Consider the following 26,010-nt stretch of genomic DNA (forward strand, 5'->3'; position numbering starts at 1 on the left):
CCAAAATAGCATTACAGTACTTTCCAGAATGTTACTTCACATTTACTGAAAAGGTTTGTACATTAGGTACATTCCCCACTGATGTCGCATTATAGATGCACTTCCAGCCCTTATGAAGTTACATGAGTTCCTTTTGGTACCCATGGCTGGATTAACGTCTCTGTACAATGTGTGTAGGTTTTATATACTATGGACTGACTCAACATGTAACAGAGCCCACACACAACAAGGGGCACATTCTGGACGTAATTATCTCCAAGGGTCTGAACATTTCCAAGGTTGTGGTGAATGATGTTGTATTATCTAATAATTTCTGTGTTTTATTTGAGAGCTCTATCTCTGTGCACACCAATTTTCAAACAGATGTAATTACAAAACGCTATAGCACTGAAAACACCAGTGAAATATTTATATTTGTATTTCCAGGATATATATATATATATATATATATATAATATATATTAGTCAATGAGCTTGTAGATCATTTAAATTAAAAAATTACAGATGTTATTGATGCCATTGCACCCACCATACCTGTCAACCCTCCCGTTTTTCCCGGGATTATCTCGTATTTTTACTTCTATCCCGTTTTTTTCCCGTTTAAATATTTTCCCGTAATTATCCCGTATTTTCAACAAAAAGAAATAGGCCTAATTAAAAAAAGTGGCCTCCGGTAGAGCAGGTGGCAGTATTGTGTTTAACTTTAGCTGAAAAATGTTATCCGCCAGTAAACACACAGAAAAAGAAAACAGGAACAATAACACAGAAAAAGACGAAAACATATGGATGAGTCACAGTGAACGGGAGATAGATGGAGACGCAGTTGTACCTGCCAAACAAGTTAAAACTTTATGTAAGTACCAAATGAGAGGAGACCTTCCCTTATTTATTAAAATCAGAGTCGGGCAACCTCGGAATAAGTGATGTTCACCACCAAGAAAAATCGTCCAAGCACAAGCACGCCAAGAGGTACAAACACATACACTGTCAATGACTTCATTTGTGACAAGAACTGTGTCGGAGGCAAACCAAGTGACTAAAGCTGAGGGAAATATGTGGACCTCTATCAACACTGATGCGTATCTAGCTGCGACATGCCATTTTATAGATGCAAGCACCTCTTTGCATTCTGTTGTTTTAGGGGTGCTGCATTTCCCGGAGGCACATACTGCTGAAAATTTGGCACAAGAAAAAGCAGCACTTATGTCACAGTGGGATATTACTCACAAGGTTACTGACCTTGTGACTGATGGTGCAGAAAATATGGGTGTTTGTGCAAGGGAGCTTCGTTTGCGTCACACAATTTGTGTGGCGCATACTTTGAACCTACTAATAAAAAAGGCTCTGGACCAAAACCCTGTGTTGTCTGACATCCGGGCAAGCTCCAGGAAGGTAGTGGGCTACTTCAAGAGCAGCACCACTGCAAAGGTGAATTCCTTTATTTTATTGCAATATTCTAAATGACACTGTTTTGTTTAAGTTGCTGCTACAGTGACACTTGCATTAATCACTTTTTGTTCGCAATTTTTATAGGAGAGGCTGACAAAGGTGCAGGAGCAAATGCGCTGGCCGGCACTGAAGCTCATTCAAGAGGTGGATACACGCTGGAACAGCACATACCATATGCTCCAGCGTGTTTATGACCTCAGGGAACCTGTAGGAGCGGCTTTGGCAGGCCTACGCACTGAGATTGCCCCACTCTCATCAAGGCAATATGAAATCATTGCAGAATGTCTGAAAGTGCTGTCCTCATTTAATGATGCCACAGTTGAGCTGTCAGAGGAGAAGAGAGTGTCTGGATCCAAAGTCATTCCACTATTATCGATGCTACACCACGCACTGGAGGAGGAAATGGGACTAGTCCAAACTCCAGAGAACACAGCAATGGCTGAGAGTCTGAAGAGACAGTTAAGGGAGAAGTTTAACAACTTACAATCAATGAGCATCATATCCCTGGCAACACTGCTCAATCCCAGATTTAAAAAGATAGGCTTCTTTAGCCCCAATAAAGCAGCAGAGGCCGAGAAGAGGCTCACATCTGAATGTGCTGCTGTTATAAGAAACAGCGTGTCTTCCTCCTCCTTCTCCTCCTCCTCCTCCTCCTCCTCCTCCTCCTCCTCCTCCTCCTCACAACCACACATATCAGAAGCTTCTCAGCCTGTGACTCAAGGTAATGGATACTAGATACCTTCTAATTGTGTTATTGTATTTAGTCACTTACAGTCTGTTTGTCTGTCCTAGGTTGCAAACTGTGGCATCGTTTGGACGCCACAGTCCTGCAGACCAGGACCCAAACATGTCACTGCGGACACAACAGTGGAGGTCCAAAGATACCTGGCTGAAAAAATTTTGGGCAGATTGGAGAACCCCCTGCAGTATTGGGAAGAACAGAGAAATGTAGATCCCAACTTGTACAAACTTGCTGTTGCGTTTCTCTGTACCCCAGCCTCACCTGTGCCCTGTGAAAGGATGTTTTCTAAAGCGGGAGAAATCATCTCAAAAAAGAGAAACTGCCTGAAGCCCAGCACTGTGGAAATGTTGTTATTTTTAAATAAAAATGAATAAAAATGTTGTCCCAAGTAATATAAGCACATTCATATCACAACCCTCTCCCCAATTAGTTTCCACTTTTCCTTTTGACCCTGCCATTGACAGACACCATATTATAAATTATTCAATATCAATAAATATTATTCAATTCAAAGCTTCACACTAGTGATGGCAGTGCGATACCGAAGCTTCAATACATGCTTCAAACCCTGAACTACAATTCCATAGTGCTTGGAAGCTTGCTTCAAATCACGTGACATATGGCGTCCGAAGCAGTAACTGCTTCATTGCCTGAATGAATCACCGGACCAATCAGGTGATTCACTGGCACTGCCTCGTTGAGACAGTTTTGCATTTTACTGCCTCAACACGTTATAACCGCAAATTTGTGGGTTGTTGTTATAGTATGCGTTGTTGCTGTTGAGTTGTTGGTATTGCGTTTGTATTGGATCATTATGGAGCCAGCCAATTAACGAAACAATTGTTATGCACGCCAGCATCATCTTCATTGTGAGCAAGTAAAGATTCCAAATCTAACTCTGTTGAAAAAATAATGTACATCCAACGTGTACATTACACATCCCCGGTGGCGCAGCTCGTAGACCAGGCAACCCACATTCAAATGCTTGCCGCAGTGGCTCGGGGTTCAAAACAGACCCGCTTCTATTTGCTGCATGTCATTCCCCTTCTCTCTGTCCAATCTTAAACTGCACTATCATTTAAGGCGTAAAAAGCCCACATTTTTTTCCAGGCACTCTCTTCTCAATAACACGTAATAACACAATCATCAATCTTTATTTTTAAATAGAATATTATATTCAGTCTTATATGTGTGCGTCAAAGAATTCTCAGGGCAAAGATACTTTAAATCCACTGCAGCCTTGCACTTCGCCAGAAGCTTTGAGTAATGAACCCTTTTTCGAAAAAATTGGCTGAAGTGGTTCAGTGCTTCACAAAAGCTTCATTTGCCCATCACTACTTCACACACCTAAGCCATGCCATTATAATCACTCTGCCGGTTTTACATTTATTGTCCACTTCATGGCGCAGTAGAGCAAATGAAGCACCATGAAGCGAATCAATTGGATGGAAAGCTTCAATGCTTCATGAAGCTTCATCTCGCCATCACTATGTCACGGTATGGTACAGAAGAGGGCCCAAATGGAGAAGATTTACAACAAAAAGTGAGCTTTAATAACACAAAGCTGAAACACTTATACAAAGTAACAAAATAATAGTGAACAGATAAACCAGGTAGACACGGGGTAGGCACGGTGTAGACACGGGGTAGGCACGAGCAGGACATGAGCGGGCTGATAACAGACACGTAACATGAACAACGATCCTACAAAGAACACTGAGACAGACAGGGATATATACACAGAAACTAATGAGGGGAATGAGACACAGCTGGGGAGAAAGACACAAGGACAGGAAGTAAAACAAGACATGACACGAGGGGGAGTGAAACTTCAAAATAAACAGGAAACCAAAGTGCTGTGAAGATGACATGTGGAGTTCCTCAAGGCTCCATTCTGGAGCCTCTTCACTTTAATGCTCCACTGACACATCCATCCATCCATCGTCTACCGCTTATCCGGGATCGGGTCGCAGGGGCAGCAACTCCAGTAAGGAACCCCAAACTTCCCTTCTCCGGGCCACATCCTCCAGCTCCGACTGGGGGATCCTGAGGCGTTCCTAGGCCAGTGAGGAGATATAATCTCTCCACCGAGTCCTGGGTCTTCCCCGAGGTCTCCTCCCAGCTGGACGTGCCTGGAACACCTCCCTAGGGAGGCGCCCAGGTGGCATCCTTACTAGATGCCCGAACCACCTCAACTGGCTCCTTTCAACGTAAAGGAGCAGCGGCTCTACTCCGAGTCTCTCACGGATGGCTGAGCTTCTCACCCTATCTCTAAGGGAGACGCCAGCCACCCGTCTGAGAAAACCCATTTCGGCCGCTTGTACCCGTGATCTCGTTCTTTCGATCATGACCCAGCCTTCATGACCATAGGTGAGGGTAGGAACGAAGATCGACCGGTATATTGAGAGCTTTGCCTTCTGGCTCAGCTCTCTTTTCGTCACAACGGTGCGGTAAAGTGACTGTAATACCGCCCCCGCTGCTCCGATTCTCCGGCCAATCTCTCGCTCCATTGTCCCCTCACTCGCGAACAAGACCCCGAGGTACTTGAACTCCTTCACTTGGGGTAATGGCTCATTCCCTACCCGGAGTAGGCAATCCACCGGTTTCCTGCTGAGAGCCATGGCCTCAGATTTGGAGGTGCTGATCCTCATCCCAACCGCTGCACACTCGGCTGCGAACCGATCCAGTGACTGTTGAAGGTCACAGACAGATGATGCCATAAGGACCACATCATCTGCAAAGAGCAGCGATGAGATCCTCAGGTCACCGAACTGCAACCCCTCTCCTCCACGACTATGCCTCGATATCCTATCCATGAAAATCACGAACAGGATTGGTGATAAAGCGCAGCCCTGGCGGAGGCCAACATTCACGGGAAACGAGTCCGACTTACTGCCGAGTATCCGGACACAACTCTCGCTTTGGGCGTACAGGGATTGGATGGTCCTCAAAAGTGACCCCCTCACCCCATACTCCCGCAGCACCTCCCACAGTATCACCCGGGGGACCCGGCCTTTTCCAGATCCACAAAACACATGTAGACCGGATGGGCGTACTACCAGGCCCCCTCCAGGATCCTTGCAAGAGTAAAGAGTTGGTCTGTTGTTCCACGACCAGGACGGAATCCGCATTGTTCCTCTTCAATCAGAGGTTCGACTACCGGCCGAACCCTCCTTTCCAGTACCTTGGAGTAGACTTTACCAGGGAGGCTGAGAAGTGTGATACCCCTGTAGTTGGCACACACTCTCTGGTCCCCCTTTTTAAATAGGGGAACCACCACCCCGGTCTGCCAACCCCTAGGCACTGTCCCAGATTTCCACGCAATGTTGACGAGGCGTGTCAACCAAGACAGCCCCTCAACACCGAAAGCCTTCAGCATTTCTGGACGGATCTCATCAACCCCTGCGGCTTTGCCACTGTGGAGTTGTTTGACTACCTCAGTGACTTCCATCAGGGAAATTGACGATGATCCCCCATCAGCTTTCAGCTCTGCCTCAACCATTAGTCGGATTCAGGAGTTCCACAAAGTGCTCCTTCCAGCGGCCGATAACCTTCTCAGTTGAAGTCAGCAGGGTCCCACCCTTGCTGTACACAGCTTGGATGGTTCCTCGCTTCCCCCTCCTGAGGTGCCGGATGGTTTTCCAGAAGCACCTTGGTGCCGACCGAAAGTCCTTCTCCATAGCTTCTTCGAACTTCTCCCACACCCGCTGCTTTGCCTCTGACACGGCAGAAGCTGCCGCCCTTCTAGTCCTTCGATACCCTGCAACTGTTTCCGGAGTCCTCCCGGATAACATAAGCCGGAAGGACTCCTTCTTCAGTCGGACGGCTTCCCTGATCACCGGGGTCCACCACGGTGTTCGAGGGTTACCGCCCCTTGAGGCACCTAAGACCTTGAGACCACAGCTCATCACCGCAGCTTCAGCAATAGAGGTTTTGAACATCGCCCACTCAGGTTCAATGCCCCCAACCTCCACAGGGATGGCTGAAAAGCTCCGCCGGAGGTGTGAGTTAAAGATCCCCAGGACAGGGGCTTCCTCCAGACGTTCCCAGTTCACCCGCACTACCCGTTTGGGTTTACCAGGTCTGTCCAGAGTCTTCCCTCACCCCTTGATCCAACTCACCACCAGATGGTGATCAGTCGACAGCTCCGCCCCTCTCTTCACCCGAGTGTCCAAAACATGCGGCCTCAGATCAGATGATACGATTACGAAATCGATCATTGACCTTTGGCCTAGGGTGCTCTGGTATCACGTGCACTTATGAGCATCCTTATGTTCGAACATGGTGTTTGTTATGGCCATTCCATGACTAGCACAGAAGTCCAACAACAAACGACCGTTTGGGTTTAGATCAGGGAGGCCCTTCCTCCCAATCACGCCTCTCCAGGTGTCTCCATCGTTTCCCACGTGTGCGTTGAAGTCTCCCAGCAAGACTACGGAGTCCCCTACTGGAGCCCCCTGCAGGGCTCCATTCAGGGTCTCCAAGAAGGCCGAATACTCAGAAATGCGGTTTGGGGCATAGGCACAAACAACAGTCAGAGTTTTCCCCCCCATAACCCGAAGGCGTAGGGAGGCGACCCTCTCGTCCACCGGGATAAACTCCAACGTAGCGGCGCTCAGCCGGGGGCTAGTGAGTATCCCCACCCCGGCCCGACGCCTCACACCTTGGGCAACTCCGGAGAAGAATAGAGTCCAACCCCTCTCCAGGAGTACGGTTCCAGAGCCAAGACTGTGCGTGGAGGTAAGCCCCACCAGATCCAACTGATAGCGATCCACCTCCCGCACTAGTTCCGGCTCCTTCCCCCACAGAGAGGTGACGTTCCACGTCCCCAGAGCCAGCCTCTGCTGCCCGGGTCTGGTCCATCGAGGTCCCTGACCATCACTGCCACCTGTGTGACAGCGCATCCGACCCCAGCGGTTTTTCCCATGAGTGGTGGGCCCACAGGATTCCACTGACACAGATTATGGAAAACAACAAAATAAGTTACCATAACTATGCAGACGACACACACATTTACATAACAATATCACCATGTATATCATACATGCACTGAGTAAGTGCATTGAACAAATCAATGATTGGAAGTGTCAGAATTGTCTTCAATTAAACAAAAACAAAAACTGAACTAATTGTTTTTAGAGCCAAGGAGGAACAATTAAAAGTTACACTCAGCTTCAATCGGCAATGTTAAAAACCACGGACAAGACCAGAAATCTTGGTGTAGTCATGGACTCAGACCTGAATTTCAACAGTTACATTAAAACAATTACAAAGTCAGCCTACTATCACTTTAAGAATATCAAGGATTAAAGGATTATGTCTCAGCAGGATTTGGAAAAACTTGTCAATGCATTTATCTTCAGTAGATATGATTACTGTAAGGGTGTCTTTACAGTTCTCACAAAAAAATTGATTAGTCAGCTTCAACTGATTGATAACGCTGCTGCTCGTGTCCTCACTAACACCAAGAAAGAGGATCACTTCACTCCAGTTCTGAGGTCTTTACAATGGCTTCCTGTCCGTCAAAAAAGTTGACTTCAAAATATTACTGTCGGTTTATAAAGCATTGAATGGTTTAGGGCCAAAATGTATTTCTGGTACATTATGAACTATCCAGACCTCTCAGGTTGTCAGGGACAGTCTGCTTTATGTCTCCGGAGATAAAACTAAACATGGAGAAGCAGCATTCAGTTTTTTATGCCCCATATATCTGGAACAAACCTCCAGAAAACTGCATGTCCGCTGCAACTCTCACTTCTTTTAAATCAAGGCTGAAGACTTTTCTGTTTGTCACTGCCTTCTATTAAATCATATAATTATTCATATCTTGCACTGCATTGCAACTTTTACTCTTGTAATTTATATCTGTCTTATTCTACTTTAGCTTGTTTTTATTTCTAGTCTCCTGGATATTTAATTACCTTTGTATGCAAATGTCATTTCATAATGTGTTTCTTTTACACTTTGACACGGACACCTACGACAGTAAACACTTCTCAGGTAAAAAGCTAAACGAATGTATTTATTTATATTCAGTGTGCATGTGTTGTTTGAATGGGTATCAGTCCTATGTCGCAGCCAGTAGCACTGTTTAGGTCAACAAGACGTCCAACCGGCTACACATCACACCGAGGCTAGCTGCTAACTGATGTTAGCTTTGAGTAAAACTAAATCTCATGCCATTCAGTAAATACATGCTAATCAAGATATAATCCCAACACAGATAGTAAAGGAGGTTATTTTCTTGCATATAAGGTTTTAAGATGAGCTAACGTAATGCTAGTGTACCGGGGGGCACTGCCTCTGGTGGCTAATGTCAACATCATTCTGTGTGTCACGTTAGTAAAGTTGATGTTATGCTGGATAATAACAATAATGTATATAACATCCGGTTATCTACAATCTACAAACAGTTGTAGATTGTACTAAATGGTACTAATGTACCTAATAAAGTGGCCACTCAGTGATTGTACTGTATATGAATATGTAAGTTAAGACAGCTGTAATATGATGGAAAAGCTTGAAACCTTCAACATGCTTGAAAAGTGCTTGAATTTGACTTTGGAAAAAGGTGTATGAACCCTGTTTGTATTTCACCAAAAAACCTACAGTATTTGAGTCTGACTCTGAATAATCCCACGCTTTTTAAGTCAACCTTTTGTGTCACCTTGAACTGAGTTTGACACATACAATAGTCACATGATAATAATTAAATTACCAAGAATATCTCAATAACATGTGTAGGGAAATAAATCATGTTGCTTTTAAAGAGCAAATGTTCCACCTTCAAACAACACTTACTAGAGTTTTCAATGTGACCTCTGGTAGTTGGTTTTGGTATGAAACTGAATTTGCACTGACTTGAAACATCCTGGAAATAGGTAATCCATTACTACAAATTCCCTTTCTGATTTATGCAGCTGAAAATGCAGCTTGATTTTTTGCACCATATTGCTACGATCATGCAGCTGTAACGCATATAATAAATCCATAGACAATATTAGAAGATTCAAACGAACAAACAGTATGTGTATGATGTGATGGATGTATCTCAAGAAGGTCTACAAATATATTTTTATATTGTAGTGAAATTAAGGTAGGAAAAACTACAGAAACTGTAACAGTAGTTCTGTAACAAATATGTGATAAGTAGATCATAAGGTATCCAACAAAACATTGGTTCTTTAAAGAAAGATGGTATCATGCTGAAATAAATGCTTAAACTAGAACCTTGCCTGCCCCCATGTGGTGCGTCAAAAAAAGAAACTACACTGTTATTTAGTTCCCAGTTGCAGGGATTGTTTTATGATCATGCAGTATATTCTGTTTATTAAGCCACAACTGGTACATTCAGCTGTCAGATGATATGGTGTAGTAAAAAGTGCTGTCTCCCTCTGAAGTGGAGAAAATGGTTACATGGTTCTGACCCACTACTGCTTGTAATTTGCTATCCACACATTCAAGTTAACGTATTATGCTGTTCCACATTGTAACTCATTCTAGATAGGAATGTTAGTGCCCAATGTGTGACATTTTCTTATTTGAGTGATGAGGTCTTACAAAGAAACCTTCGTTGCCAGTTCTCCAGCAGCAGCTATTAATGATTAATGACCTTATTTAAAAAAAAAACGTCAGATTTTGTGCACTCTTCTCTGAGTTTTTGTATGTTTTCCTCACAGTGACCTTGCACCAGTCTACAGAAAGACACAGCCATGGGGAATACAAGCAGTGAGAGGGCTGGCATGGGCCAGGGGGAGAAGGCTCAGCGGAAGGACAGCTGAGACACCAAGGAGGGAGGGGGGCTAAAGATCCTGATGGACAGCCCCGAGGATGCAGATATTTTTCATGGTGAAGACATGAAGGTAAGTTGTGCTGTTGTCTCAGATACAGGATATCTCTTGTGGTCATGTCCATCTTATGTTAGGTTAATTAATGGTGGTTGTTTTGATGGGTATTTAGGCTCCTTTAGATAAAGAGGAGTTCCTTGCATGGCAGCAAGACTTAGAAGCAGATGACAAAGGGCCAACTTTAGACCGGCCAACAGTCTTTCGCTGGACAGGAGATGGCAAGGAGGTCTACCTCCTTCAACAACTGGGCCAACAAGATTCCCCTCATCAGAAGGTGAGGGGACATCTTAAACTCTATGGTGTAGTGTGCTTCTCGGCATTGGAGCCCTGCAGTGTGAGAGCTATTTATTCGATTTTCATTCTCGGCATGTAGTGACATTTTCTCAGTAGTTATTCTTCACCAGTGTCAGAAATTAAGGGGGCGAAGGGCAGAAATGCCCCAAGAAATTTGAAAAAGCCCCTAAAAACCATGACAAATGCACAAATTGTCCCCAAGATTTAAATTGTTTAAAATAAATATTTTAATATATTAATCATAAATTAAGCCACATTCAATTCATTTAATTTTATGCACTAAACACTATTAAAAAAATGCCTCCAATATTTTGTAAATACACAGTGGGGGCCCCCAAATATTATTTTTATTTCCTACACTGTTCTATGCTCTTCACTAGTTAATTCATAGGGAAATATTTAACATTTCTCATTTAAGCTACGAGCACTCAAATGCAACTGTTAAGTGTTTTTCATGCAACAGCTGGTGTGTGTTTACTCGCCTGCATACCAAATGTTCCCTCTTGTCATCTGTGTCAAAGTCAGAACACCTTTGTGGCCATTGTTGATCTACCTGAAGGGGAGCATCAGTACAAGTTTTATGTGGATGGCTAGTGGACCCACGATCCAACTGAGGTCAGCATTACATAATGAGTCATTATGGATTTGTGGGGCAGTAGTATATATGTAGCTGCAAGTGCAGATTGTGAGTATTTCATATTTGCTGCAAGCAGCAATCTGAGGGAGACCATAAATATTATACTGTGTGCATTATCCTGTTTCTTTGTAGGAATACAGTAACAAATGTGTTATCACATGTGCTGTAAACTTGACAAATTGTGCAGTGAGGGATATTTTTGAAAGACAGTCTTGCTCGTTTAACTATTGTTCACCTGTAAATTGCCTGTACATTTTTTTTTGTAAATGTAAACAGTGTTTATTTATCATAGAAATGATACTGTTTTGCATGCATGCATTTACAGTACAATAATCACAGTGTTCATGTAAATGAGTCTGAAGTACCATTATAGAAATAGCAGAATTAAAATAGTATAAAATAACATTGGAGTATTGTGCCTAGTTTCCCTATCTGTGCAGTACTTAACGACCCTCCTGTCGGAAAACAACATTCATCACACCATTCTTGTAAATGTTTTAAACTATCAGAGCCATATTTAGAAAGCATGAGATCAACAATGGGCCCCTGTGGCCCATCAACTGGTTTACTCCCTTTGCTACCCATTCCTGGTAGTCTTTGTCAAACTCTTTATTGACCCTTGTATAACACCCAGTTAGGCACACTACTGCCTAATAGATGAATAAATACACGTTTTTGTTTGCTGTGATCTTGATCTTAAGGAAGTCAGGAGAGACTCATCTCTTCTTTGTTAGAGAAGGGAGAGGGAGACTCACATGGCGGAGGTCTGCACTCTCGTGAACTTTTATAATTAAAAATAAAATTATCAAAACATCAGATTATCAAAATAATTAAAAGGACATTTGAGAAGCTAGAAGCATGAAATGTTTAGCATTTTTGCATAAAGAATCATCCAAATAGTTTTCAATTGATACCTTTTTAATTGATTAATCGACTTATCGTTTGAGCTGTACATGTTCATATATTTTGTGAGCAAATGTTACGCCCACGGCCTTATTTATCTGCGGGGATTACTTTGTGGATGCATGCACCCTGTTTTCCCTATTTAGGTATGCAGATTAGGATGTGTGACCCCCGGCCCTTGATTGGCTGCAGCAATACCTCTCCTCCCACCTTGGTGAAGACTTGTTGTGATTGGTGGGCACCTGTTCCGGCTCTCCAATCCGAGGCGCACTGGAGAGGCCGGTGACTACAACTGCCTGGCCAGCTCTACAGTCGGGGCTGCTGGTGTTGTCAGCCATATGCCTCGTACTCGTGTGTGTGGATCCTAGATTCTGTTGCATTATATGTCATTGGTTAAGTTATGTGCTCTGTATCCAATGTGTTGGAATCGCTAGGTGCTTCAGTGCTATTTATGACTATTGTTTGTATTTTGTATTGATCCAGTTTTTCACCCCAACTGGATCTCTTGGCTGCAGGCCTCTCTGTTGGTGGATACAACTCGACAAAAGCTGTTCATCTTGGTGGTTGTGAATAGATGGATCTTCTAGTAGAGTATAAATGTGTCTGCTTGTTGTGCTTCAGCCCACTCACTGGACTACAAGGCACTGAACCAGTTCAGACGGATGATCCTGTGTGTGATGCCTGAGAGCTGGCCTATTCTCGACTACACTGACTACGGCTGCTACTGTGGAAAGGGAGGCTCCGGCACACCTGTGGATGATCTGGATAGGTCATGATTCACTCTGCTTCATGCTCAGACAACGTTTCTAAAATTCACCTTGTTTGGCCTTTTTGACCCGAAGGAGCTGCCAAGTGCATCATCAGTGTTACAGTGAGGCTATGCAGCACCCTGAGTGCTGGGCCATCCTCGACAATCCGTACATCGAGTTCTATGACTACAGCTGTGACAAGAAAAACAGGAAGGTCACCTGTGGCAGTGTGTACACCGAAACAAAGGGATTTTCCTGCTCGATCTTAAGAACATGTGTTAGTTTGCTCATAAAACATGCAGTAATACACTCCCCCCCTCCATAACTATATTTCAAATAACAGACAACAACAACAACGAATGTGAGATGTTAATCTGTGAGTGTGACAGGAAGGCCGCCAAGTGTTTTGCCAGAAAGCCTTGGATCCCTGAGCATAAGCACCTGCCCAGCGACCGCTGTCGGTGAAGACCACTGCAGCAACTTAGGAATTTATGCTTCCAATTTTAGTTTTCACAAGTGACAGATCAATTTGTTTAGGATCCTCTGCTTATTAGAAATATTCACGTTATACACTCACATTCATGCATGTATCCTGATTTCTGAATGGGAGTACACTGACTTTGGCGCCCTAAAAACATCCATCATTCCCTCCACATGCTAAATTAGTGTTGTTGGCTTTGTAATTGTGAAGTTATCATGATAATAATCACAGTTTGATCTCAATCTCTCATTTCTCCTCACATGCTGTTTACTGATGGCCAGTTATTAAAGGGTATAATCAAGCGTCAACCTCTGGATCTGAAAAGTAAAGCCAATGTGAAAGTGTGTTATACCTGCATTCTTTCTAACATCCAGAAAGCAGTCTGATTGTATAGAAGTCTATGAGAAAATGACGTTACTTCTCACTTGATTTATTACCGCAGTAAAACATTTCCTAATGAGTTTATGTTCTCAATCGCTAGTTTCAAGTCTTCTTCAATACAGCATGATGTTAATTTAGTAGATACTGGTCCCATTTAGAGTAAAATAGACAATAAAGCATCACATATGCTTTAGGGCGTGGCTACCTTGTGATTGATAGTTGTCCGGTTTGGTTGCTCTCTGTGTTTTTGCCTTACAACTTAAACCCTTTCACAGTGTGTTTTCAGTTCATGAAAGTTAGTTGTAACATTTTGGTTGCTTAAAATGGTCTTGTGTTGTACTTAGCTCCACCCTCAACTCAAGTTGCATAACATCAAATACAAGGCTCAGGGTTAAAGGTTTAGAGACTGTGAGAATTGTTCCTGATTCTATCCTGGAATTGGGAGTCGTGCGACCCTGTGTAGTACAAACAGCTGACAGGGCAGCTCCCAAGGTCCCAGAGTTGATATAAAAAGAGTGCCTGATGTAAGAGTGCTACTCAGTGACCTGCACTCTGACTTACAGGATGAATACCCTCCAGGTTCTGTTTCTCTTTGCTGCAGGCCTCTCTGTTGGTGGGTACAACTCGACTAAAGCTGTTCATCTTGGTGGTTGTGAATAGATGGATCTTCTAGTAGAGTATAAATGTATCTGCTTGTTGTGCTTCAGCCCACTCACTGGACTACAAGGCACTGAACCAGTTCAGAAATATGATCCTGTGTGTGATGCCTGAGAGCTGGCCTGTTTTCGACTACGCTGACTACGGCTGCTACTGTGGAAAGGGAGGCTTCGGCACACCTGTGGATGATCTGGATAGGTCATGATTCACTCTGTTTCATGCTCAGACAATGCTTAAAAAACAACAACCTTTAAAATCTTTAAAATTCACCTTGTCTCTTTGACACCTAGGTGCTGCCAAGTTCATGATCGGTGTTTCCAGTGAGGCCTTGCAGCACCCTGAGTGCTGGGCCATCATCGACCATCCGTACATCGAGTTCTATGACTACAGCTGTGACGAGGAAAACAAGAAGGTCACCTGTGGCAGTGAGTACACCGAAACAAAGGGATTTTCTTTGTGTGACTTTTATAATCAGACTGATATTATTCTCAGTAATAATGTACAGGAATGTTTCTCTGACCTTTGGTACTCACAGAGTGCTCTCTGCTTTATCGTCCTCAGACAACAACAACAACGAATGTGAGATGTTCATCTGTGAGTGTGACAGGAAGGCTGCCGAGTGTTTTGGCAGAACGCCTTGGAACCCTGAGCACGAGCACCTGCCCAGTGACCGCTGTCAGTGAAGACAGCTAAAATAAAGTGATCAATTCGTCAATTCGCCCAGGATCCTTGTCTTATTAGAAATATTCACCTTATACATTACAAACAGAGCATCAGGATTTCTGTATGGGTGTACATTGGGATTTTGGTGATCTATAAACATCCATCAATCCCTCTCTGTGCTGAATTACTGTTGTCGTGTATGTAATTGTGAAGTTATCCTGAAAATAAACACATTTTAATCTGGATCTCTCATTTGACCTAACATGCTGTTTTAACCATAGAGGGCACTATAGTCTACCGTTTTCTCTCCTGGTTTGCAGGATGAAATCAGCAGTACAGCGTAGCCTCACATACTCTGTCAGCTGTCCTGGTATGCTTTCTGTAAAAGTCCCATGTGTAATATTTTCACTTCAATCAAATGATGAGAATATATTTGATTAGAAATAAAAAGCAGCATTTAAAAATGATGTATTGTATGTATTAACGTATGTGGAATGCACTATTTGATATTTTGAAACATTTTGAAATAGATTGTAGTTTATTCTTACTTCATTTACCATAGATAGAAAAAAAAAGTTGAACAGATAGACCACATATAACTTAAAAATGTAAAAGATCCATTTCACCACCCTCTAAAAACTAATTTGATGCAACAGTTTCTCAAAGGTCGTCGACAAAAACACACATAGTATTGCATATAGGTTGACAGTAGGGCTGGCAAAGATATTCTTTCTATATACTTATATCAACACATCTCTCCATATAGCATGTTTTCTGTTAAATAATTAAATAGTCTATATGAAATAACCACATGGTAAAGCCTATTTTGTATACTCCTCTGAATTAATACTTGACAAATAGAAAATACAGAATATATATATATATATATATATATATATATATGTGATATATATGATGCTGACCTTTGGAACAACCAACTTGGATTGGAACTTGCAGTCCAGCTGACCTGACACGTGGTCACGCCTGCATGGACTTGTGGTGTGTCCGTGGAGGAGGATCCGTCTGCACAGCAATTTCTTTCTGACATGTCTGAAATGTACAAAACACAGCTTTACTAATAAATCTTTCAAACCAGCTTAAAATTGTTTTGCATGTTTATACATGTCTGCGTAAAGAAAATTTCTAACATTCATAATAAAAGATGTGGTTGAATTTATTGAGAGAGCAATGATATCAAATTAAACAAATATATGAATTATGTACATGCATGTAGTGATTGTATTTTTAACACGTCATGTGCAGGCCTACTGGTACTACAACTGTAATGTACAGATGACGTACAGTCTGTATACTTACTGGTGTACACACAGCTTCCTCCCCAGTGTGGATGTCCAATAGATGGTCGCTGATCATACAGGTATCCTCAGTTCTGTCAGTGGCTTCATTCACCAATGTTTCAATACCTCTGTAATAATAGGGTGATAGTTAAAAGTTAAATAGACTCACGCTTTTACTCAAACTACCGAATCAAATGGGGAAGCCTGTTATGAACATTGAATCTATACTTAATTAAGCTAATGAAGTGTAATTAGCTAAAGTTATTAATACTACAAACAATTACACACATATATTGGCTAGGGCCTGGTGTAAACTCGTTACATACAGTAGGCTTAGACCGATTATAGCTTTATGCTTGAAACAATAAATGCTGGCTGTGCTGGCTGGGGTCTCGGCAGTGTTGTAGGCACAGCATCTGCGTTCAGTTTTAAATTATTTTTGAATCTCATTTCCTTGGCGAGCATAGTTTGTTCGAAACACGATCTCTCAAAGTGCTGCCCACAAATCATCGGTTTCATCGACGCTCTTGTCTTGTCCATAAATGCAACATTATCATCTTACCACAGAAAGCTAGATTTGGAGACGGCCCCACATAACACATCGCTTCACAATTATCCTTGACGATCGATTGTTGTCCGTTCTTTCTCGTAATAATTGACAGCAGTCTTTGCTGGACGCTTCAATGCAGACGAACACTGGCGGTGGCTGTATTCTACTTGTGACGTCATCGCCCGAACATTGCCGAAGTGGATGCTCTCGGCGCAGCGATCGATAGTTAGCGGAAGTCATTTTTATGCTGTTATGCTTGTGATTTATTACGAATAAATCAATATTAAAAAATATATATGGCACATTTCACAATAGACATGCAACCTCTATCATACCAAGCCCAATAACACTGACGAAATATCATTTCGTAGGCTCTTTAAATGATTAGGATTTCACTTCTGTAGAGGGAAGAAATGATTCTTTGAAAAAATTGCTTTTTAATCATAACATTAATGCACGCATGTATTATTCACATTTCAGTAGGGTAGTTGAGCCAGAATCTGATCTCACAGAAAAGTCAACATTGATTTATTTTAAATTACGTACATTTACAAACCATAAATACTTATTTGAACCCAAAACATGATCTTTTCTTTCCTAATCCTAACCAATTAGTTTTGTTGACTAAACAGACTCAAACACTGGAGATTTCACAAAGTCCATGTTAAAAGCCTTAACTTTCTAAATATTAATAAGTTAACTTAATAAATATTCATTCACATTATTTACATATCCTAATAGCTCTGTTGAGAGGGTGTGAGCTCATTTCTCTGCTTAGTTGAACACAGAGTTTTCCACTCTCTGACTAAGACGAGTGTGGGAGCTATCACCATGCTGCACCCCAGGTAGCTATAACAGAACATTCCAGTATTGTAACAATGGATAAAGTACAGTGTGTTACTGAGACAGACTTTCTAGGCGCTGCACATTTCATGAAGTGAAAGAGATCAAGCTCCACAAGGAAACCGGCGCTCACTCTGGCTGTTGACTGCTGGCTATTCATGTGTTTTGAAAAAAAGAAAAATACACTTCAATCAATCTCTTGTGCCTTTTCTTATAAGCCTAAAGTACAGCAAGCTTTTCACCTCTAGCAGAGACAGCAGAGCAAAGAATCATGAAGGCTGCATACTATATATCCTCCAGAGACCTGGCAGTTTATTGTTGTCCTCTGTAGGGGACCTGACACTGAGGCCTGTATTTCAAACACCATGCATGCAGTTTGTTTAAGTCCTAACGTTCTGTGAAAAGCACATACTGCGGTTTCTTGTGATATTGTCTTTAACTCTTCTGTTGAATTTGGGAATTGAAACAAATGTGTTTTATGGCAATAAGAGTTAAGTGCTCAACTATATAAAATATAACTTCTTCTGTTCTCCATAAGGATTTTTTTATGTCAGTATTAACTAGATTATATTTTTAATTTTAGAAGTATATGTAAATGTTAACTATTTCAAAATACACATTTTAACTCATGTCCTTAGTACAGGGGACATTGCGACTGGCTTCTTCTCATTTTTTTTTTTTCCAGACTTACATAATTACTATAGGGAAATGTTATAAAATATATAGGAGGAAAAAATATGTTTATCATATGTTTCTTATATTCAAATTACTTAAATGATGTAAATAAATAAATAATAATCTAAATATATATTCCAGGTCTCAGGAGGATTAACACGCTGTATATATACTTGTTGATGCAGGAAGCCTGGTGTGCTCTTTATACAGACTTTATCACATCATAAAGCAGTGAGTAAGACTCTACACATACCTCCCCCCTGCAGTCAGTGTACCTGCCTTCTGGTCTGTCAGTCAGTCTTTCCAGCAGCTCTGCTGGCAGAACCTGCCAGTCAACTCCTGGTGACGTCAAGACGAATAACAATAACTTAAGCTTGTTGGTATGTGTGTCTGTATTAGTTAATGGGATCTTCTTTTGTGGTGTTGTTCAATCCCACTTGCACTCTCTTAAGAGGTGTGTATTAATTGCTTATTGAGGGTGTATTCTGAATAAAAGGGCTGTATGCACAATGTACTCCAAACAATTCAGATAACTAAGTGATAACTCATCATGAGGTGTGTGCTAAGGAATCCTTTAATACACTACATTTCATAGTTCCAACTTCCAAAAATGTGAAAGATTTGCTGGTTCACCTTGAAATAATTTGAATAATTGTACTGTAATTCTTGCTGCGACCAGCAGCTCTATAGGTCACTCTGTTGGTCCACCAAACATTCTCCACCCTTTGGCGGCCACAATTCACCCGTTGAGGCTGTAATTGGCATGTAGGCTAATGCTATTAATGTTTTTGTAAAGCACTTTGAATTGCCTTGTTGTTGAAATGTGCTATATAAATAAAAGTACCTTGCCTTTCCTAGCATTGCCTGGAATACTATGTGCTCCCAGATTCACTGTGGGATCATTTTATTTAAGACAAATTGATTAATATGCAACAATAAGAAGGTGGGTCAAACTTTATTTCCTGAGAATGCATGCAGCTAAAGTCCACAATCAACAAGGTGAAAATATGACACTGTGGGAAACTGTACTCATATATGCAGCTGTTTCGATTTAAACCATTACAGTAATATCCCTGTTTTAAACAGGAGTGCCTATCCATCCATCCATCGTCTACCGCTTATCCGGGGTCGGGTCGCAGGGGCAGCAGCTCCAGTAATGAACCCCAATTTTCCCTTCTCCGGGCCACATCCTCCAGCTCCAACTGGGGGATCCCGAGGCGTTCCCAGGCCAGTGAGAAGATATAATCTCTCCACCGAGTCCTGGGTCTTCCCCGGGATCTCCTCCCAGCTGGACGTGCCTGGAACACCTCCCTAAGGAGGCGCCCAGGTGGCATCCTTACTAGATGCCCGAACCACCTCAACTGGCTCCTTTCAACGTAAAGGAGCAGCGGCTCTACTCCGAGTCTCTCACGGATGGCTGAGCTTCTCACCCTATCTCTAAGGGAGACGCCAGCCACCCGTCTGAGAAAACCCATTTCGGCCGCTTGTACCCGTGATCTCGTTCTTTCGGTCATGACCCAGCCTTCATGACCATAGGTGAGGGTAGGAACGAAGATCGCCCGGAAGATCGAGAGCTTTGCCTTCTGGCTCAGCCCGCTGTATTTGTGCTTTTTTAATTCTAATTTTTTTTTTGTTATATTAATTTGTCAAATGCATTTGACTGCCTCTTTTAATGTATGTGAAAGAAATGCAAGAACAAAATTCTAACTGAAAAAAAATAATTTGAATAATTTTAGTCTGCATGCTGGCATTTTCAACTTACACACTACATACTTAAAACACAATATGAATTTGCATGAAAATGTCTCACAGTACTTCTCAGGGCACATATATTTCCCATCTCTGAGTATACTTCCGGTGTCTGAAAGCACTTCCTGTCTCTGACTATTTCCTGTCTGAATGTGCTGTATCGGTGACTGGAGCAGATGTGAAAGTTATGCTGGGTGTGCTGCAATAAAAAGCTCACAGCGAGCCCGTACTATCTTCACATACAGGTTGCATCATGTAGCTTTAATACGTTTACCAGAAGACAAACAAATGGCATCAAACACACAGAGAGGACAATAATTATCCTCATCTCACCAGGCAGCTAATATTCCTGGTAAATGCTCTGTCAGACGGATGTTTCCATGACAACAGTCAAACACCACGGTCGCCAAGTTACTGCCTGTATCCATGGAAATAGAGTATGCGCTGGCATCTGATCTGGTCTTAAGAATCCCTTTTTTTTGTTCACGCATGTTGCAAAAACCTCCCCTCAAACAGCTTGAATAATGACTAATTTTGACACTGCGCCGCTTAAAAGGGAGAGGATCGTATGTCGGGAAGTAACAGGATAAGATGCTAACGCCATATGTCAGGTGCACTGAGCATCAGGCTGCCAGTGCGAAGAGAATAATGACTAAACAGCCTTATTCATGTCTTTTCTGCCTGCAAACGTTTTTATTTTTGTTGTTTAGTGCTCCATGATTCCACACCACATCTCCATCATTGTTCATAAAGTGCCACACAGATGGCTCGGCTCTGCTGTGACACTCTGACCTCTCATCAGGTGGCTCTGGCTGGTGAATTACAATTGCTTCAATGGACAGACCTGCTGAGACAGTGAGATGAGAACTATAGCAGTGGCTCCACCTGGTGGACACCTTTCATTCTGCAACACTACTGTAGTGGGCTTTGCCAGATGATTGTCGGTATTTTGCAGGATATCAAATAGAGAATTATCTTGAATGCAATAATAAGTATGGCTGTATCAAATAGTTTGAAACTTCAAAGCTTCATTCATACTGCTCACATTCGAAAGCTTTTTGCAAGTCACTCACTCTGTTTAATCCCATTCTGCACAGTTGCAGATAAAAAAATTGGCTACACTAATATTATTATTAGGCTATTATAGGCAACTATTGGTAGAATTAGATTCCAGTGGTGGCTGCGTAGGATTGTTTCCAAACATTTCCAATAACTCCAGAGTGTTGTAAAGTCCGAAATTCAAAATTAATTAAAGAAAGAAAGATTTTCCAAATTCACCTGTTTTTATCTAATTAAATATTCTTCTTCAATGCTTAAATCACATTTCTATAACCACAATAACAAAGAAAAATGTTTTCCCATTTTTTTTGCGTAATGCAGCGATGCAGAGCTGTATTTTAAAAACCTCAATAGAAGCTTTGAATGTAAAAACATGACATTCGGTACAGACATAATAAGAAGATAGAAATAAAAAAAAAGCAAGACAGACAAGTACAGCACCGTTGTGTCTTTATTTCACTTCATCCAACACAAACAATGATTCATAATAATGCTGCGTAATATGCATGTAGGCTCAACAAAAAGAAAAGAAAAGCTATTTCCACTTCTGACAGAGCAGCTTTGCAACATATTTCATCAATTTATAATTAATAAGGACATTTACAGTACTGTCTGTGCACATGGGAATGTATCTCAATTGATCGAATTTAGAAACAGTAATAAATATGAATTCTACATGTCTTCACATTTTTCAAGAGTGAAACTCAGATGTATGTTCTTATATGTTACTTCATAGTAGTACCTCTCCTACATGCTCTCTTCCTTGTCTTCTGAATAAAGCAGGCAGGTGCTTGCGATGATCTTTGTCACGGCGTACGGGTCACAGTTTGCTGCAGGCCGACGATCCTCGAAGTAACCTTTCTTCTCTTGACCCACCTGGCGAGGGATGCGGATGCTGGCTCCTCGGTTGGCCACTCCGGCAGAGAACTCATGGATGCTGGCGGTTTCATGGAGACCTGTGAGACGCCTCATGTTGTCCTTCCCTCCGCTTGGGTCATACATTTGAATGTGCTGGGGGTGCCTTTTGCTTAGCTTATCGATGGCCTGTTCAATGTATCTGTCATCAGACGAAAAATATAAACAGTTGATATATGGAAGGTTGCTGCAGTGACAGTCTGTGGATGAATGTTGTCTATTTACTAAAAGTATGAACATTTTAGAACTTCAAAGACAGGAGGTTCATGCATCAATAAGTGACTGAATAAGTTCAATAATAATTCTAATGAGAGTGGTGAAATTGAACCAAAACAGTAAAATTGGGGTCCAGAAAACCGAAACAGTGAGCTGAAAGTCGCTATAAAGCTCCATAAAGCTGTGGGGATCTGCCGAGTATTGTGATAGGAGTGAAACTATACACACGCAGGATCTACTGTTAATGTAAAAACATTGATTATAGTGGCTTTAAGTTACCGAATTTATAGAACTCTATGTACTTAAGTCACAGAAACACTTTTACTCATAACCTACTTAATTAGTTAGATGTTTGTTTTCTTTTTTACCTTTTAAGTATGTATAAAAATATCTTGAAAGAATGTTATCACCACAAGTACCAAAAATGCTCAAAATAAGGAAACAAAAAGTATACTGTATGTATATTACAGTTGGCATTTCTTTTTATTGTATCGTGATTATCAAGACCAAATTAAAAAACGCTTCAATTTATGAGACCATCTTTGACGAGATGCGTTATTAATGCAGGAGTTACTGTCATTACAAGTTTCAAAGGACATGTTTACTCACTGCAGTCCCCCTTCTTCTCTCATCTGCTTGGTGCTGACATTCGTGTGGCAACCAGCACCATTCCAGTTGCCCTGCACTGGTTTGGGGTCCAGTGTTGCTATAATACCAAAATCTTCACACACACGATGCAGCAGGAAGCGTGCAACCCACAGATGGTCGCCCATCTCAATACCCTCACAGGGTCCCACCTGGAACTCCCACTGAAGTTAGCAGAAGCAGAGGCATAGAAAAGAGAATTAAGGAAATGGTAAGGGAAAAGTATCAAACAAAAATGGACAAAGAACAACAATTGAAGTTGAAGGCCTAGTTGTGACAAAGAGAAATCATGTTCTATCCACTAGGCACTTGTATGACGGTGACACTTACCTGAGATGGCATAACTTCAGCATTGGTGCCATATATATTGATCCCTGCAAAGAGGCAGGCCTTGTAGTGGCACTCCACAATGTCCCGTCCATAAGCACTGTCTGCCCCCACCCCACAGTAGTAAGGTCCTTAAAGAGGGTCACATAATGGGATCTTGTTAAAACAAAAACAAATATAAACCTTTACAAAATCTTTACTAAAACTTTATTCATATCGTGTCTACCTTAAGTAATTCATAACATATCTTGTATGGAATTGATGGAGTTTCAGAGCCAGCCTAGGTAAGGCTCTTTGTAGTCTAGACGATTGCCGCTAATGTCTTTTGCTAGATGCTAATGGTTTATCAATTTATAAACCCTTTATAAATTATGACATATTAAACAGTTGTACCCATATCTCAATATTGATTCCACATGAATGAAATGAACAAAGGAGAGAAAATTAGAGCTCATTCACCTTGGGGTCTTGGGAATCCATTTGTGGGCCAACTAAAAGGATGTCCATCTATTCCCAAGAGGGTGAACTCCTGCTCCATGCCAAACCACATGCAGTGCTCTTTAATCTCCTCCATCACTTTCATGCAGCTCGCCCGATGGTTAGTTTCTGCACATGAAAGAACAGAAGTAAATAATACAACTGGTTTGTCCTGACTTACTGAACATGATTCCGACAGTAAGACATGAACAAAATGTACAACATGTACCTGCAGGTAAGCGGTTGTATTTGAGGACCTCACAGAGAACCAGTTTGTTGGGGTCGAGGGTGAATGGATCCCTGAACATGCGCACTGGGATGAGGTACATGTCACTGTTGGAGCCTTCGGACTGGTATGTGCTCGAGCCATCAAAGTTCCACTCAGGAATTTCTATAAAAGATAAATTTACCCAAAAGATTATCATCAAAACATTTCTTCTAAATGTTTCACAGATTATTTTATCTCTGATGTCCTCAAGACAATTCCTACTCACAAGTAGCGCTGCTATGTTTTAGTTCACCCCGGTGGACGAGAGGGTTGCCTCCCTATGCTTACGGGTTATGGGGGGAAAAACTCTGACTATTGTCTGTGCCTATGCACCGAACAGCAGTTCAAAGTATTCGGCCTTCTTGGAGACCCTGAATGGAGTCCTGTATGGTGCTCCAGTAGGGGACTCCGTAGTTCTGCTGGGAGACTTCAACGCGCACGTGGGTAACAATAGAGACACCTGGAGAGGCGTGATTGGGAGGAACGGCCTCCCTGATCTAAACCTGAACGGTCGTTTGTTGTTGGACTTCTGTGCTAGTGATGGAATGACCATAACGAACACCATTTAAGAACATAAGGATGCTCATAAGTGTACGTGGTACCAGAGCACGCTAGGCCAAAGGTCAATGATCGATTTTGTGATCGTATCATCTGATCTGAGGCCGCATGTTTTGGACAGAAAAGAGTGGTGGAGCTGTCCACTGATCACCATCTGTTGGAGGGGGAAGCAGGGAACCATACAAGCTGTGTAAAGCAAGGGTGGAACCCTGCTGACTTCGACTGAGAAGGTTATCGGGTGGTGGAAGGAGCATTTTGAGGAACTCCTGAATCCGACTAACACACCCTCTATGGTAGAGGCAGAGCTGGAAGCTGATGGGGGACCATCGTTAATTTCCCTGGTGGAGGTCACTGAGGTAGTCAAACAACTCCACAGTGGCAAGGTCCCAGGGGTTGATGAGATCCATCCGGGAAATGCTGAAGGCTTTGAGTGTGGAGGGGCTGTATTGATTGACACGCCTCGTCAACATTGCGTGGAAGTCTGGGACAGTGCCTAGGGGGTGGCAGACCGGGGTGGTGGTTCCCCTATTCCAAAAGGGGGACCAGAGAGTGTGTGCCACAAGGGGGACCAGAGAGTGTGTGCCACATGGGTATCACACTTCTCAGCCTCCCTGGTAAAGTCTACTCCAAGGTGCTGGAAAGGAGGGTTCGGCCGATAGTCAAACCTTGGATTGAAGAGGACCCCATATTAGCGGTAGACGATGGATGGATGGATGGATGGATGGATGGATGGATGGATAATTAGTTCTCAGTATAGACCAGTGTTCTTAACATTAACAAATATTTGTTCTCCAGCGAAACCTGCATTATAATTATGTTGCACCATGATGCACCTGTGATGTTTACAATGTGCTGTAGGTGTGTAAACCTCCCTTCCCCTGGAAGTGATTGATGATCATTTTAAATAATAATTCCTTCACTTCATCATTCTGAATCATTCTGTAATCTATACATGCACCCAGTAATATCTGAATTTAGTGCCTCATATTTTCTCTCAATTGCAAAGCTGTCAAATCATAAATAACCCTTAAAGTTTTTAAAGCCCTTGATTATTCATGTAAGAGCAGACCCAATAGTTTTACCCTTTAAAGAAACCAGTTCCATGAATATGTGACCTTTATCTTGATGTGAAAAGTGTAAGAGGTATAGAATTAAAGAGTGAAAAATGACTCCATATTGTTAAGTAAAACATTCAGTTATATCCTAACTACAGCAAAAATAATAAATCATAAAAAGAGGACATTTACCATCTAGGCTTTTTGGCTCAAAGTCCAGGGTTCGGGTCTTGTTGCGAAGACCCTCTCCGGTGCCATCGATCCAGATGTAGGTGATCTGGGATTTCTCTCCCTGCGGCAGGTTCAGGTACTGCTGGCGCACAGCCTTGTTGAGGCGGGAGCTGAGAGACATCGCTGGCATACTCGCCTTTAATCAGAGAGGTGACATGTTAGCTCGAGTATTTATGTCCACGGTTTTCCAATCATTTATCCTACTGTAGGACTGCATTTGCTGTACCTGGTTATGTATTCCATACATTTCAGAGGGAATTCAACTTTCTCTTTCTTTCATGAAAATACCAAACACAGAGATACAAAACTTTAGCTAAACTTTCTCGCCGCTTCTTTACCTT

The 26,010-nt window shown here is 42.1% G+C and overlaps 3 protein-coding genes and 2 pseudogenes across 4 annotated transcripts; 4 read left to right on the forward strand and 1 right to left on the reverse strand.

Annotated features, from left to right (window-relative positions):
* Positions 1-1,113: 1,113 nt before the first annotated feature.
* Positions 1,114-2,342, forward strand: LOC115016989 (zinc finger BED domain-containing protein 4-like). The gene is made up of 3 exons (XM_029445146.1): positions 1,114-1,428; positions 1,534-2,044; positions 2,242-2,342. Exons 1-3 carry the CDS (start codon positions 1,204-1,206, stop codon positions 2,340-2,342), a joined length of 837 nt encoding a protein of 278 aa, XP_029301006.1. The 5' UTR covers positions 1,114-1,203.
* Positions 2,343-9,903: 7,561 nt separating this feature from the next.
* LOC115016991 (5'-AMP-activated protein kinase subunit beta-1-like) lies at positions 9,904-10,962 on the forward strand (annotated as a pseudogene).
* A 1,247-nt stretch (positions 10,963-12,209) lies between these two features.
* LOC115016905 (phospholipase A2-like) lies at positions 12,210-13,480 on the forward strand. Its single transcript, XM_029444994.1, has 4 exons — positions 12,210-12,223; positions 12,494-12,641; positions 12,715-12,848; positions 12,965-13,480. The coding sequence occupies exons 1-4, from the start codon at positions 12,211-12,213 to the stop codon at positions 13,084-13,086; spliced, it is 417 nt and encodes a 138-aa protein (XP_029300854.1). The 5' UTR covers position 12,210; the 3' UTR covers positions 13,087-13,480.
* A 317-nt stretch (positions 13,481-13,797) lies between these two features.
* On the forward strand, positions 13,798-15,618 carry LOC115016904 (phospholipase A2-like; annotated as a pseudogene).
* Positions 15,619-21,452: 5,834 nt separating this feature from the next.
* On the reverse strand, positions 21,453-25,799 carry LOC115016902 (glutamine synthetase-like). Of its 2 annotated transcripts, none has more exons than XM_029444993.1 (6): positions 25,631-25,799; positions 23,787-23,948; positions 23,540-23,686; positions 23,084-23,211; positions 22,718-22,917; positions 21,453-22,034 (listed from the first exon to the last, which is right to left on the reverse strand). In XM_029444993.1, exons 1-6 carry the CDS (start codon positions 25,797-25,799, stop codon positions 21,725-21,727), a joined length of 1,116 nt encoding a protein of 371 aa, XP_029300853.1. In that variant the 3' UTR covers positions 21,453-21,724. The 2 variants fall into 2 exon arrangements, with proteins under 2 accessions (XP_029300853.1, XP_029300852.1); XM_029444992.1 differs by having other exon boundaries at positions 23,540-23,719.
* Between the last annotated feature and the right edge of the window lie 211 nt (positions 25,800-26,010).

Source organism: Cottoperca gobio, chromosome 12, assembly GCF_900634415.1.
Source record: "Cottoperca gobio chromosome 12, fCotGob3.1, whole genome shotgun sequence".
NCBI classification, from domain to species: domain Eukaryota; kingdom Metazoa; phylum Chordata; class Actinopteri; order Perciformes; family Bovichtidae; genus Cottoperca; species Cottoperca gobio.

Excerpts from the sequence above, each read along its gene's own strand:
- LOC115016902 (XM_029444992.1), bottom strand. The coding sequence starts at position 25,799 with ATGCCAGCGATGTCTCTCAGCTCCCGCCTCAACAAGGCTGTGCGCCAG. Across the intron at positions 23,949-25,630 it reads TGAGCCAAAAAGCCTAGATG|AAATTCCTGAGTGGAACTTT; the intron begins GTAAATGTCCTC and ends TATCTTTTATAG. Across the intron at positions 22,035-22,717 it reads AGAGAAGAAGGGGGACTGCA|ATACATTGAACAGGCCATCG; the intron begins GTGAGTAAACAT and ends GTCTGATGACAG.
- LOC115016989 (XM_029445146.1), top strand. The coding sequence starts at position 1,204 with ATGTCACAGTGGGATATTACTCACAAGGTTACTGACCTTGTGACTGAT. Across the intron at positions 1,429-1,533 it reads AGAGCAGCACCACTGCAAAG|GAGAGGCTGACAAAGGTGCA; the intron begins GTGAATTCCTTT and ends CAATTTTTATAG. Across the intron at positions 2,045-2,241 it reads GAAGAGGCTCACATCTGAAT|GTTGCAAACTGTGGCATCGT; the intron begins GTGCTGCTGTTA and ends TGTCTGTCCTAG.
- LOC115016905 (XM_029444994.1), top strand. Across the intron at positions 12,642-12,714 it reads CCTGTGGATGATCTGGATAG|GAGCTGCCAAGTGCATCATC; the intron begins GTCATGATTCAC and ends TTTGACCCGAAG. Across the intron at positions 12,849-12,964 it reads CAGGAAGGTCACCTGTGGCA|ACAACAACAACAACGAATGT; the intron begins GTGTGTACACCG and ends TTCAAATAACAG.